Source organism: Artemia sp. Qi Xiang Cuo, chromosome 2 (genome assembly GCF_049724085.1).
Source record: "Artemia sp. Qi Xiang Cuo chromosome 2, ASM4972408v1, whole genome shotgun sequence".
In the NCBI taxonomy this organism is placed as follows: Eukaryota; Metazoa; Arthropoda; class Branchiopoda; order Anostraca; family Artemiidae; genus Artemia; species Artemia sp. Qi Xiang Cuo.
The window spans coordinates 86007928-86020015 of record NC_142795.1 but is presented as its reverse complement, the minus strand read 5'-3'; the positions used below and the strand labels follow the sequence as shown (position 1 = coordinate 86020015).

General features: G+C 32.9%; 1 protein-coding gene across 7 annotated transcripts in view; it reads right to left on the bottom strand.

Annotated features, from left to right (window-relative positions):
* LOC148955738 (uncharacterized) overlaps positions 1-12088 on the bottom strand; it is a 109685-nt gene that overhangs the window by 79620 nt on the left and 17977 nt on the right. For all 7 annotated transcript variants that reach the window (XM_089103929.1, XM_089103955.1, XM_089103947.1 and 4 more), the window contains 4 exons: positions 11219-11845; positions 4097-4243; positions 3635-3724; positions 2252-2315 (listed from right to left, as the gene is read on the bottom strand). In XM_089103929.1, coding sequence (XP_088960055.1) covers positions 2252-2315; positions 3635-3724; positions 4097-4243; positions 11219-11809 — 892 coding nt within the window. In that variant the 5' untranslated portion in view covers positions 11810-11845. The remainder of the gene's footprint in view (positions 1-2251; positions 2316-3634; positions 3725-4096; positions 4244-11218; positions 11846-12088) is intronic.

Here is a 12088-nt window from a genome sequence, read left to right as displayed (position 1 = left end):
TCACATTTTATACACACACTGACAACTATCATTGACAGTTCGAGAAATGTGTCCAACAATCGTTGACAGTTTAAAGAATTTAACACAATTCAAAGGTCCCAAATACCAAAATGACAAGCCTGAATTTTTCCACTTAGCAATTCAAATTTGAAGAAGAGCGACAAAGAGACGACTGGATGTCATACAAATAACTTTCAATGATCATTGATTAAAAAAAAACTTTACGCAAACATTCACCCGAAGAGTCCTTCCCATAATTTAAATAGTTCTTATATAACAGTTACTTAACTTTGATTAACTTAACTTAACTGTAAAAAGTTGCTTAAACTGTAACTGTAATTGTACTTAACTTAACTGTAAAACGTTACTTAAATCACAATCATTCTCTTCCCCCTAATTGACTGCAAAGTTGTTGATGTCAATTTTGGACTAGAATATTCATATTTAGTTGTTGAAAGGTTAGTGATTTGTTGAAGCACTATAGAGATTCCACCTACCCCTAGCATAACAAATCCAAGGAGTGTTTTTTTTTTAACTTGCCTGTCATCAAAGTCTTTTCCATCGAAGAGTGGGAGCTCTCGAGGGCAAAAATAGCCTAGGCATTGATATGGCTTTGCGCTGCAGTGTTAGTCTCAAGTGGCTTTGTATTTCTATAAGTACTTTTTGTATGTTTATAGCATATGATGCTAAGCAAAAGACATTAGAAGCTTCAAAGTTTGAAATCGTTTGAGAAAAATTCATAATAAATGAACCAAAATGTGGAAAATGGGATTCGTTTGAGGGATTTTACTGTTTATTCCATAGAAGGAAGTTAATAGTTTTGTTTACGTTAGATTTGCTTCAACTTTTTCAAGGAAACATTGTGTGTGTGGGGGGAAGGGGGAGGAGTTGGTACTTAATTCACAGTTGAAGTTGAGTTGGTTTATGTTTCACAGTTTAGGTTCCTCGACAGGATTTCCTATCTATAAAATCTACTATCTGACTAAACGGATTCAGTAAAACGGAACCATTGAACTACGAGACTTTGTTTAGTAGAGAATTTGTCAGCTTTCACCAATTGATACTTTAAATATTTTGATTGAATGCAACTAATCCAAGCACAAGTAAACTACAGAATGGATGCAGGCTGGGTTCTCTACGCAAATTATATTTGAAGAATATTTGATAAATTATAAACTTTTCTATCTTAAAGTCAGCAAACAGAAAATTGTACTCTTAAGGCATTGCTAATTGGCGTTGCTACAATAAAAACATAAATCTAATTGAAAGGCAAAATATATCTATTTGATATATTTATAAAAATATAATTCAGGATTTTTAGGGGCCAACACCTACTAACATCTGTTTTCCATTCGCCGTCTGAAAGAACCCTTAGAGAAAATCCATAGAATTCAGTTTTTTTCTTTGATTTTTTAGCTTTTCTTCTTCCTTTTCTTGACAAAGGTATCTAATTAAGCTCATTCAGTGTCTTTCTTTGATTTTTCAGTTTTTTTCTTCTCTTTCCTTTTTCTTGTCAAAAGTTCATTCAGTTTTTCTTCTTAGTTTTTTTTCCAATTTTTCTTTATCTTTTCATTTTTTCTTGTCAAAACTATCTAATTAAGCTCATTCGGTGTCTTTCTTTGATTTTTTTCTTCCTTTTCTTTTGTCTTGTCAAAAGGTATCTAATTAAGCTCATTCAGTTTTTTTATTTGATTTTTCAGTTTTTTTTCCTTTTTCTTGCCAAAATGCATCCCATTAAGCTCACTCGCTAAGCTAAACTAACCATCAGACCTTTCTAGTTACAAGTCGTATTAACATTTTGCTTTAAACGTATCCAGATGAAAACAGATAGATCAACCGTGCGCCTGTGCACTTCAGGAAGTCCCCTCCCCCCCCCCCCCAAAAAAAAAAACTCAAGGTCGTTTCCAATTCATAACTGTAATTTACTTTTTAATGTTTCTCCTATTTATGTGCTTTTTTTTATGGAATTGTGTTCTCACGACAGATGAGGTATAGCTTTGTCAAAATTCAAACTTGGTTCAAAACCTTATCTTATATAATTTAGATCGCTAATAGTTCGATCCTTTGCGATCAGAAAACAGGTACTAATAGGAAGGGGTCAATCTACCTACTCTAAGATTGTGATTCTCGTAAAAAATTTTTTATCAATTGTGGGAAAAAAGCCTCAAACCGCAAATTAAAATAGCCGGCTTACTAAATTTATCATTAGATTTGTGTCTTTATTGTATCATATTCAAAACTGTAAACTGACCTGATTCATTTAAGGGCGCCGTCATAAATCCTTCCTCATGATCTGGCATTCCAAAAGCAGTCCCCTGAAATAAAACAGGAAAATATAAAAGACACAATAAATATAAAAGGAAATAAATATAAATAATATAAAATATAAAATAAATATAAAATAATATAAAATAAATAAATAAAACAGGAAAATATAAAAGGAAAACAGGAAAAGTTCACCTCTCTTCTTCTTCTGCTTTTATAAAGTGCTTAGTACGTAAAGTTTTCTTTGAGAATTGGTAATGGCACTGAAATGGAACTATAAACGACATTAAATCCACAAGCTGTAGACGGAATTTACTGTTGGAAAATTGGGAAATGTTCCTCCGTGTTCTGGATGTGTCGAATCCAAACACAATGTACTATTTCTTTAAAATCAGTTGTTCATATATAACACCATATCCTTTATTCTTCATATTTGGCTATGTTTGACCTTAGTTTTAAGTTTATTCTTAATTTTCGGAATCTAATTTTAAGAAAAGAAAACAAGAATAAAAAACAAATTTTGACAAAAGAAGAAAAACAGCAAAGAGAGGAAAAACTCAATGAAAAACAACAAACGAGACTGCGGCTGGTAGAGAGAAAAATGAATAAACTAAAACGACGCGGAGATTTCGCCTGTATGTAAACGAGGCGTCTTCAGCACAGAAGAGACAAAGATAAAAAATACAATAAACTAAAAACAAATAAAACCACCACCAATATTAACAAAATACAATTGTCGCAACTGATCCATGGAGGTCACAGAAGCTAATAGAGTTACTTCGATGAGAACACCAAAGCGACTGAGCAAGAAAGTACAAAAATCGAAATGAAGTTAATCATTCTGTTGTAAAATAATGCTCTTGTTAGCTATTATTGAAGCAATTCTTTTTGGTCTGGTATGTAATCTCGTTCCCTGGTGATCTTATAAAATCTTAATTCCCTTATTAACTATTGGTTCATTTTTCAAAAGAATATTATAAGTTGGGTCATTATTTAAATTTCCCGTATCCCTGTTTGTTGAAAGATTAGCAAATAATTTTTGTTTATTTCTATAGCCTCCCTCGCCCACTAAGAAAAACCCCGATCATTATAAATAGCCGTGGCCTCACCAAATTGTACAAAATGTTCAGGATGACAGAAAATATGTTTAGCCAAAGCCGAAACAAAAGTTTCAGGAGGCTTATTACCGTTTTTTATACAATAATATATCAAATGAATGACTTTAAGCAAATACCCAACAAATAAAAAAAACAAAGAGGAAAAACAAGTATAATATAAATTCCAAACTTGATAAAAGTGCATATGAAATTTGAAAAATATTATAGAAATTGAACTTTGACTTGAATGTAACTATTGAAAGTTGACTTACACTTTCATTGGTGTAGTCATAATCTCCCAAATCTTCCTCGAGACGAGCGACTTCTTCAGTTGCACTGTCAACACATTCATCCTTGACATGCTGAAAACAAAACAAATAAATAATCTTTAATTCCTTTTTTACTAGAAACAAAACAAAATAATTATGAAAAATTGAAAAAAATAGCTGTTACGAAAGCGAAGAAATTAAATAATTGAAAAAATAATTAACTGTAATTATAGTGAATAGCCAGTATTCACTGGATAACATCAGTTGATGTAAAGTGGTATTTTAGATATATATCCCAGGGGTTTAGAGACAACATATTTGCCGTTCCTCTGACCCATCAGAAGCACTGAGCTGACCAGTTGAACAAGCTTTGTAAGTCCAAAAAACTCAACGGACCAATACAGCTGAAATAGCATATTTCTGAAACAGTAAAATGAGTTTTGAAAGACAAAAATTCAAACTTACACTAGGGTAGTTGAAATTAGCAGCACTGTCACTGAACAGACTTGAAGTACCAGCTTCTTCACCATAATATTGGAGGCTGTTAACGAACTGACCTATAGTGCCTGTTGGTTCTTTAGAATTATTTGAAGTCGCCTCACTTTCAACAAGCTAAAAAGAATCAAATTATTTAGAACTTATTTTACTACTGGTTCCAACTGACAATCGCAGAGTACAATTTGAGTCACTCCGTTCCTTCACTGCCGTATCTATACGTTGCATTTTACCTTTATCTAATAGCCCCTGCTATTGCCTTTGAGAACAGTTTAGCAAATGATTTTTGGTAATACAAATGCATAAAAACACATTTTTGATGGTAAAATCTCAGAAAAAGAAAATTTGAAAATGTGAAGGTAATTAAAATACAAATCTAACTTCCTGAGAGCAGCTAAGATAAAGTAAAAAAGTTCCCAGGAGGATAGTCTTCGGCAAATAGTTTTTGCCGAAGTTTTTCGAATAGAAGAAGTTTAGAAGAAGTTTTTCGAAGAAAAGGAAAGAGCAACATTAAATCCCAAAATGAACTGTAATTACAGTGTAGAGAAGCAACTTCCATTATATCCTAACTTTTTATGCTACAAGTTGAATAAGTACTGAACTAAAAACATTTTAGGGTGCAGAAAATATTGCCAGTTGATGATTGCAAGTGTTTTATTTTCCACTTAAAGCACTTAAACTGGAAAACTAATTGTTGAAAAAACATGCAAATGAAAACCTTCATTTCTGGAGGCAATGCAAAAGATAAATGAACTTTTTAACATATTGCTCTTCTAATAAACAATTTAATCTCGAAGCCTTAAAGGGAAAGTAAAAGTTTAGCGTAAAGAGTGAGGCACTACGCACAGGGTCGTCACACCGTCTTATTTATAGGCTATTTTAAGCTTGTTTTAGTTTTAATGTCGCAGTTTACTCTCGTTCAAAACAAAGTCTGTTTCTTTTTTGTTTAATTTCTGATAGTTCTTACTCCCAAATTTGGAGTATTTCATGGAATTTGCCGTCTGAAGCATAATGCGTCTGTCATTTCAAAATTTCTCATTCAAACATTTGGAATAAGTAGTTTTGCTTTCAATCTCATCATATTTTGCAGCAATGGAGCCCGACACCAAAGAGGCAACAAAAGAGCAATGATACCCCCCCCCCCCACTCTACATCTTCCAAATAATAAAAAAGGGCACTAGAACTGAAATTTTTAATTAGACAGGACCCCCTCCGAAATTTGGCGACAATAAATCAATTTGAGTACTCCTTATGATTGTAACTTTAAGGTATTATTGGGAAGAGGTCAATTAAATATGCAACAATATGGTAAAGCTCCTTCTAAAGTTTATCAATTAGCCTTTACTGCAGGACTAGAACATAACATGTGCATTGTTTGCTCAAATGTATAGAAGAGATAAGGAACTCTAGATCCTAACTTTTTTTCCTGGTGAAATTTCTGTGCGATCTTTCCGATCAAATTTAGATTTCCATTTTTCTAATATAGTTCATTGACAATTTACTACTGCAACTAACAACTCCCAGCAGCACCATGTTGTCTCAGGCCAACACAGCTACACATGCTCCTTCTCTATCTCAACCAATTCAAGTCCTTTTTAACCCCTTCTCAGAAGTTCCAATATCTTTCAAGTCCTTTCTTACGACTTCTTACCACTCCATTCGGGAGCGACCTGATTTTCGCTTAGCACTAGATGTATGGTCGAAAGGGCGATCTTTGCAACATGTCATCCTTTATCCGGAAAACGTGTCCTAGCCCTCTCAACGTTTCTGTCATTGTAGCCCTTGAAGGTAGGATAGAAACAGGTTTTTCGTAGAGCCTACTGTTTGGAAGCGGGTATACAAAACTATTTGTAGACTATTCCTCTGGAAAACATCTAGCAAATCCTCCTCTATTTTTCAAAGCGCTCACACTTCAGAACCTTACTTGGTCACTGTCATCAGTATAGCTTCCAATATTCCACTACTGGTTCGCAAATTGGGCTTGTCAACTGATGGGTTTTGGCTATTCTACTTTACACATCTTCATTGGATCCACCGTCTTTACTAATAAAACTTTCAAGATAAGTAAAGCAATCCACTTGATCAACATTCTCGCTATCCAACGGCGACTTAAAATCAGTCCTGTAACCCTCTCGATCAAAATATCGATATGATCTTTACTTCAATAATGTTTAGCAATCCTAATTTCTGCTCTTTACTATTTTTTTTTATTAAAAACTGGTTTTACTTAATTAGATTTCTGTTCATTTTCAATACCGCATTTTGGAATTTTCAGAGAGTTTGCCTCCAGAAACACGGTATTTATGCATTTCGATATTTCTGAATGGAATAATTATTTTTACTTTAAATGTCGCAAAATGTTTTAAAAAAAAACTTCTACTACAGATACTTCAATTTGCAGCAGTCCTCGTTTGTAGTGTTGAACAAATATAGGGAGACAGAGCGTATACAAGCATTTAAGCATATACATCTGCTCTCAATGTTCAGTTCCCAATGCCACAACATACTCACCTTTCTCCTAAATTTTTACGGACTAACCTTAGGACTTGGAACACGGTATTGACATAATTTGATCATCTGTATGAATCAGGGAAGATCTTTGATTCCTGAAATTATTTTTTTCTTTAACATTAGTTTAAGTTTAATGTTATTTTTTTAATGATATTTTTGGACATTGACTCCAGAGCCAAAACTGGAAAAGGAGAGGGACTAGGTGGTACTAGGAAGAGACTTCTCCCAAGATGTGACGACCTCTGGTTCAATACAACCACCCTTGCTAGAAGAAAAGACGACAAAATACCTTAGGCTACTACATATCGGAGGCTACGCTTTAGTGTGCTTTTATGAACTTTGGAGGGGGCTCAAGCGATTGGAAATTGAAAGTTCTAGTTCTTTTTTAAGAGTCAAAAGTGACTGGAGGCCAACTAGTCCCCCCCACGCCCTCTTTTTCTCAAATCCAGCCGATAAAAATTTTGAGATACCCATTTTGTTTAAAATAGTCCAAAGATCATATAACAATGCCTCAGGGGTGGACACAACTACCTAGAGCCCACGGCAATGGTTGTAAGTTATGCCCCGGAGCAGACAAGTTTTTTATGGAAAGGGCGGTTGTATAAACTTTGGAGGAAGCTCATTTGATAGGATATTGAAAGTTCTAGTTCCATTTTTAAGAGTCAAAAGTGATCTAAGGGCAGCTAGCCCCCCCCCCCCCAACTTTTTTCCAAATGCGTCTGATCAAAATTTTGAGATGACTATTTTGTTCAAAATACTCCAAAGATCATATAACAATGCCTCTAGGGTTGACATGACCCTCCCCCCAGAGCCCGGGGCTAGGGTTGTAAGTTATGTCCCGATGGAATAAAAGGTTTTATGGAAAGGATGGTCATATAAAATTTGGAAGAGGCTTATTTGATTTGAAAGTTGTAGTTTTCTTTTTAAAAGTCAAAAGTGATCAGAGGGCAAGTAGCCCCTTATCCCACGCCCTATTTTTCCCCAAATGCATCAGAACAAAATTTTGAGATTGCTATTGTGTAAACAATTGTAAAAAGACCATATAAAGTGCCTCCGGGGTTGACACAACCCCCAGAGTCCGAGGGCAAGGGTTGTAGGTCGATTGAGCCCCCACAGCCCATGGCAATTACTGTAAATTACACAATTTGTCCATTTTTAACATGAAGGATTTATCATTGGGAAAGGGGGGAATGTCTGATCATGGGGACGTCTGGAAAGAATAAGGGTAATGAGGTGAAATTTCGCGGAATGTTGAGGGGTATAATGGGCTAAATAAAAAGATATAATGTACATAAACAACAAATAACAAGTAGAACCAGATGGATGTTCTTTCTATAATACAGTGGGAGTCCAAGGAGTGAAGTGAGACAATGCAATTTAATCAGACGAAATGAAAATAATTCAATACACGCTTTGAATGCTAATCTTCCCTTTTTGGAAGCTCACTTCAAAGGCCTCAAAGGCATGTTGTTATTGAACAGTGCTTGATCCTTCAGGGAATGCTTAAGGGGATTTTAAACTAAATAAAAGACTATGTGCACCCATGTTATCAATAGAGTATATCTTCAATATCTTAGGAGCGGCTAGGGGCTAAAATATTAAATCAAAAGATACTATGTACATCTAGGTTGTCAGAAAGTTGTACTCGAAATATCCCAGGAAACGGATAATGGCATTTAGTTGAGATCTTCGGGTAATGTTAAGGGGGTATTGTCTGGGAACGAGACAAGTGATGTAAATCTTTACTCCCTAAAATATAGGCTACAAGTAACCAAATAGGAATACCTGGTGATAAAAACAAACAAAAATCAATTAGAAAATTCTCCGAAAAACAAGTTTTTCAAAGAAAAGTAAAGGCCATGTTAAACTTAAGATTCCCTAACTGTAAAAGACTAAAGCCGATTGTGTTATTGGCAGTTTATTGAAAACTATATGTGTCTTGAACAGTATTGGGAAGAACAAATAAAATTAAACTGAATATTTGATATGTAATGATATTAATTGCGGAAAGTTTAGCAGTTCAAGATTTTATTTCACTGTAATTCTTATTTTTATTTTCAATGAAAACTGTATGTGTCTTGAAAAGTCATTGGAAAGAACTAATAAAATAAAACTCAATATGTGAAATACAATGAAATAATTGATGAAAGCTCAGAAGTTCAATATTTTATTTCACTGTAATTTTTATTTTTGTTTTCAATGTTGTAAGTACAAAAGAAAATATTTGTAATATAATTTGTCTTCAGTAAAGCACAATTGACGCAATAGGCTTTAGACTTTTACTGTTCGGAGATGGGGCAGTAGCCGAACTCTTAATTGTAGTAAATTCTGTTCGTTTTAAGCTTGATTTGCACATTCAATTTAAGTTTAACTCGTTTAAAGATATATTTATTCATTTATGTATATGTATGTACCTGAAGTATGTTTGTTTATTAATTTTTGTTCGTTTTGGGTTTCATTCATTCTTTAATAGTAGTTTCTAGTCGTTTTGAATTTGAATTATAATAGGAATTTATTTCTGCTGATCTTAAGTTTAATATGGCTTTTACTTTTCTTTGAAAAGCTTCTTTATCGGACTTTTTTTTTTAATTAATTAAAGTAAACGATTGCTCTTATCTATTTACAAGATCTGGTATTTGGAGAAAGAGTATCGAAAACTTTTGCCAGGGGAAGGTGATCACAGAAAAACTGACTTTTAGGCCATTATTTTTTCAATTTTGCCAGGAGGAAATGTTTAGGGGATCCTCCCCCTCCCCTGTTTTCAGTTATCATTCCTGTTAAGAAAACCTTACTATTAAACAATTATTTTACTTTTGGAATTCATTGTCAACCGATTTTTTTTTTCGTCCATTAGGAAAATAACTAACCCTAACAATAAGTATCATTTTATAGGAAATAGTTTAAAGTTCAAAAACTAAGTCAGTTCGACATTCTTACAGAAAATGTCAGTGCTGTATCCTGTTGCAAGGAAATTATCAACAGTTTTTTCTAGTCTGTGACAAAAATAGTTAACATTAATAATAAGTATTCTTTTTATTGAGGATAATTAAAGGTTCATAAAGTAAATCCGTTTTACATCCAAATAGAAATTATCACTGATGTCTTACCTTGGAAATTGTCAAATGAATATTTCGAGTGCATAAGTAAAAAAAAACAAAAAACATCCCAAACAATGAGTGTCATTGCATTGAGGATAATTTAAAGGACACAAAATTAGTCGGATTGACTTCCTTTTAGAAATTTTCTGTGTTGTTTTCTCTTTACAAGAAATTGTTAACTGCATTTTTTCTGGTCAATGGGGAAAATAATTATTGCTAATAATATGTATTATTTTATTTAAGATAATTTAAAGTTCAGAAATTTAGTCAGTTTGAGATCCTTATAGAAGCTATCAGCATTTGTGTTCCCATAACAAGAAATAGTCATCTGAATTTTTACACATCCATGATAAAAATAACTAACACTAATAATAGGTATAATCTGATTAAGGCTGATTTATGGCTTCTTAAATTAGTCAGTCGTTGAGTCGTTTTACTCATCTGAATTTTACCAATTAAAAAAAAAAATTGAAATAAATAATAATAGGTATATCTTATTAAGGCTAATTTATGGCTTCTAAAATTAGTTAGTCGTTGAGTCGTTTTACTCATCTGAATTTTATACGACCAATTTAAAAAAAAAATAAATAAATAATAAAGGTATTATCTTATTAAGGCTGGTTTATGGCTCCTAAAATTAGTCAATCGTTGAGTCGTTTTACTCATCTGAATTTTATACGACCAATTTAAAAAAAAAAAAAAATTAGTAAACAATAATGCATATTATCTTATTAATGCTAATTTATGGCTTCTAAAATTAGTCAGTCGCTGAGTCGTTTTACTCATCTGAATTTTATACGACCAATTAAAAAAAAAAATTGAACAAGTAAATAATAGGTATTATCTTCTTAAGGCTAATTTATGGCATCTAAAATTAGTCAGTCGTGTTGTATTTGTTGGTTCATAAGGAAAATAACTAGCTCTAACTACAAATGTTGTTTCCCTAAGGATTATTGGACGTTTATAGTGTTAGTCAGTTTGACATTCTCAGGGAAATTGTTAGAGCTATATTGTTATGATAGGAAAATGGTTAATCCTAAAAAAAAAATTATTATGGTAATTTAAGTTTCATAAAGTTGACTAGTTTAAAATCGTTATAGAAATAATCGTGTTAATTTGCCTTGAAAGAACATTGCCAACTAAGCTTTTAGCCCACAAGGAAAATAATCAACCCTTAAAAAAACATTATTTTATCACGGATAATTTAAAGTCCATAAAGTTAGACATTTTAACAACCTTTTAGAAATTGGCAGTTCTGGTCCATAAGGACAATAATTAACCCTCATGTCGTCCATTATGTAACTATGGATAACTTAAGTTTCACAAAAAGTTAATCAGTCATAACTTAAGTTTAAAAAAAAGTTTATCAGTCATAAGTTAAATCATAACTTAAGTTTCATGTCAAGTGAATCAGTTTGATATCCTTATATCTGGTGAGATAAAATTGTCTTTGTAATCAGAAAAAAAATTGCAGTGAACTTACAAGTGAATCTTTCTGATGAACAGGGGATGAACTAGGCCTGGTCTCATTTTTAGTGTTTAATAAGGTACCACTAGTTGCAAGAGGAATAGAAGATACACTGTCCTGCAATGAGTCATGCGTTAAAACACTGTGTTCGGAGTCTAAGTCCACTCTTCTCCTTTTCAGGGTGGGGGATGCTTTTGACACTTCAGTTCTTTCAACAGGATAAGCCGCATTTTTTGTCTTGTCTGATGATTCCCCAGGATCTGCAAGCCCTGTGACTTTCAGCATATCAGCCAAAGTTAGTAGAGAGTTGAACTGTGTCTGTGCAACAGTTACTTCTCCAGTGTATATAAACTTTACTAAAGCTTGCATGTCACAAAATTTAACATCTTTTAGAATTATAATAGGGTGAGAGTGTGAATTGTTAATAAGTACATTCTCAAAATAAGAGCTGCATGCAGACAAAACTAGCCTGTGACATTTTATGTTCTGGTTGTCACAAGAGAGCGTCACATCAGTAAAATGTTCACGATTTAAAAGTGTAGCAAAATTTCCTTTATATACATCAGTGTAGTTATTCCATTTTAAACAAAACTCTTTTTGCTCCATTGTATATAGCACTGTACACTCAGGATCAGCAACACACTAAAAAAAATAAAAAAAATGAAAGTTAAATAAATTCGTCACCAATCATTTATTAACAAACTTGCACAAAGGGATTTAGCTTATAATAAAAAGTACTTTAACATCTTCTAAAAATTTTAAGATGGGACAACGTCTCCTCCCCAGTTAAAGCTAAAATGACATATATACTACATAAGATTTGAACAATATTAATAATTTTCCCAATACACACTAGAAAAGAAATATAACTATAAACTTTTAGTA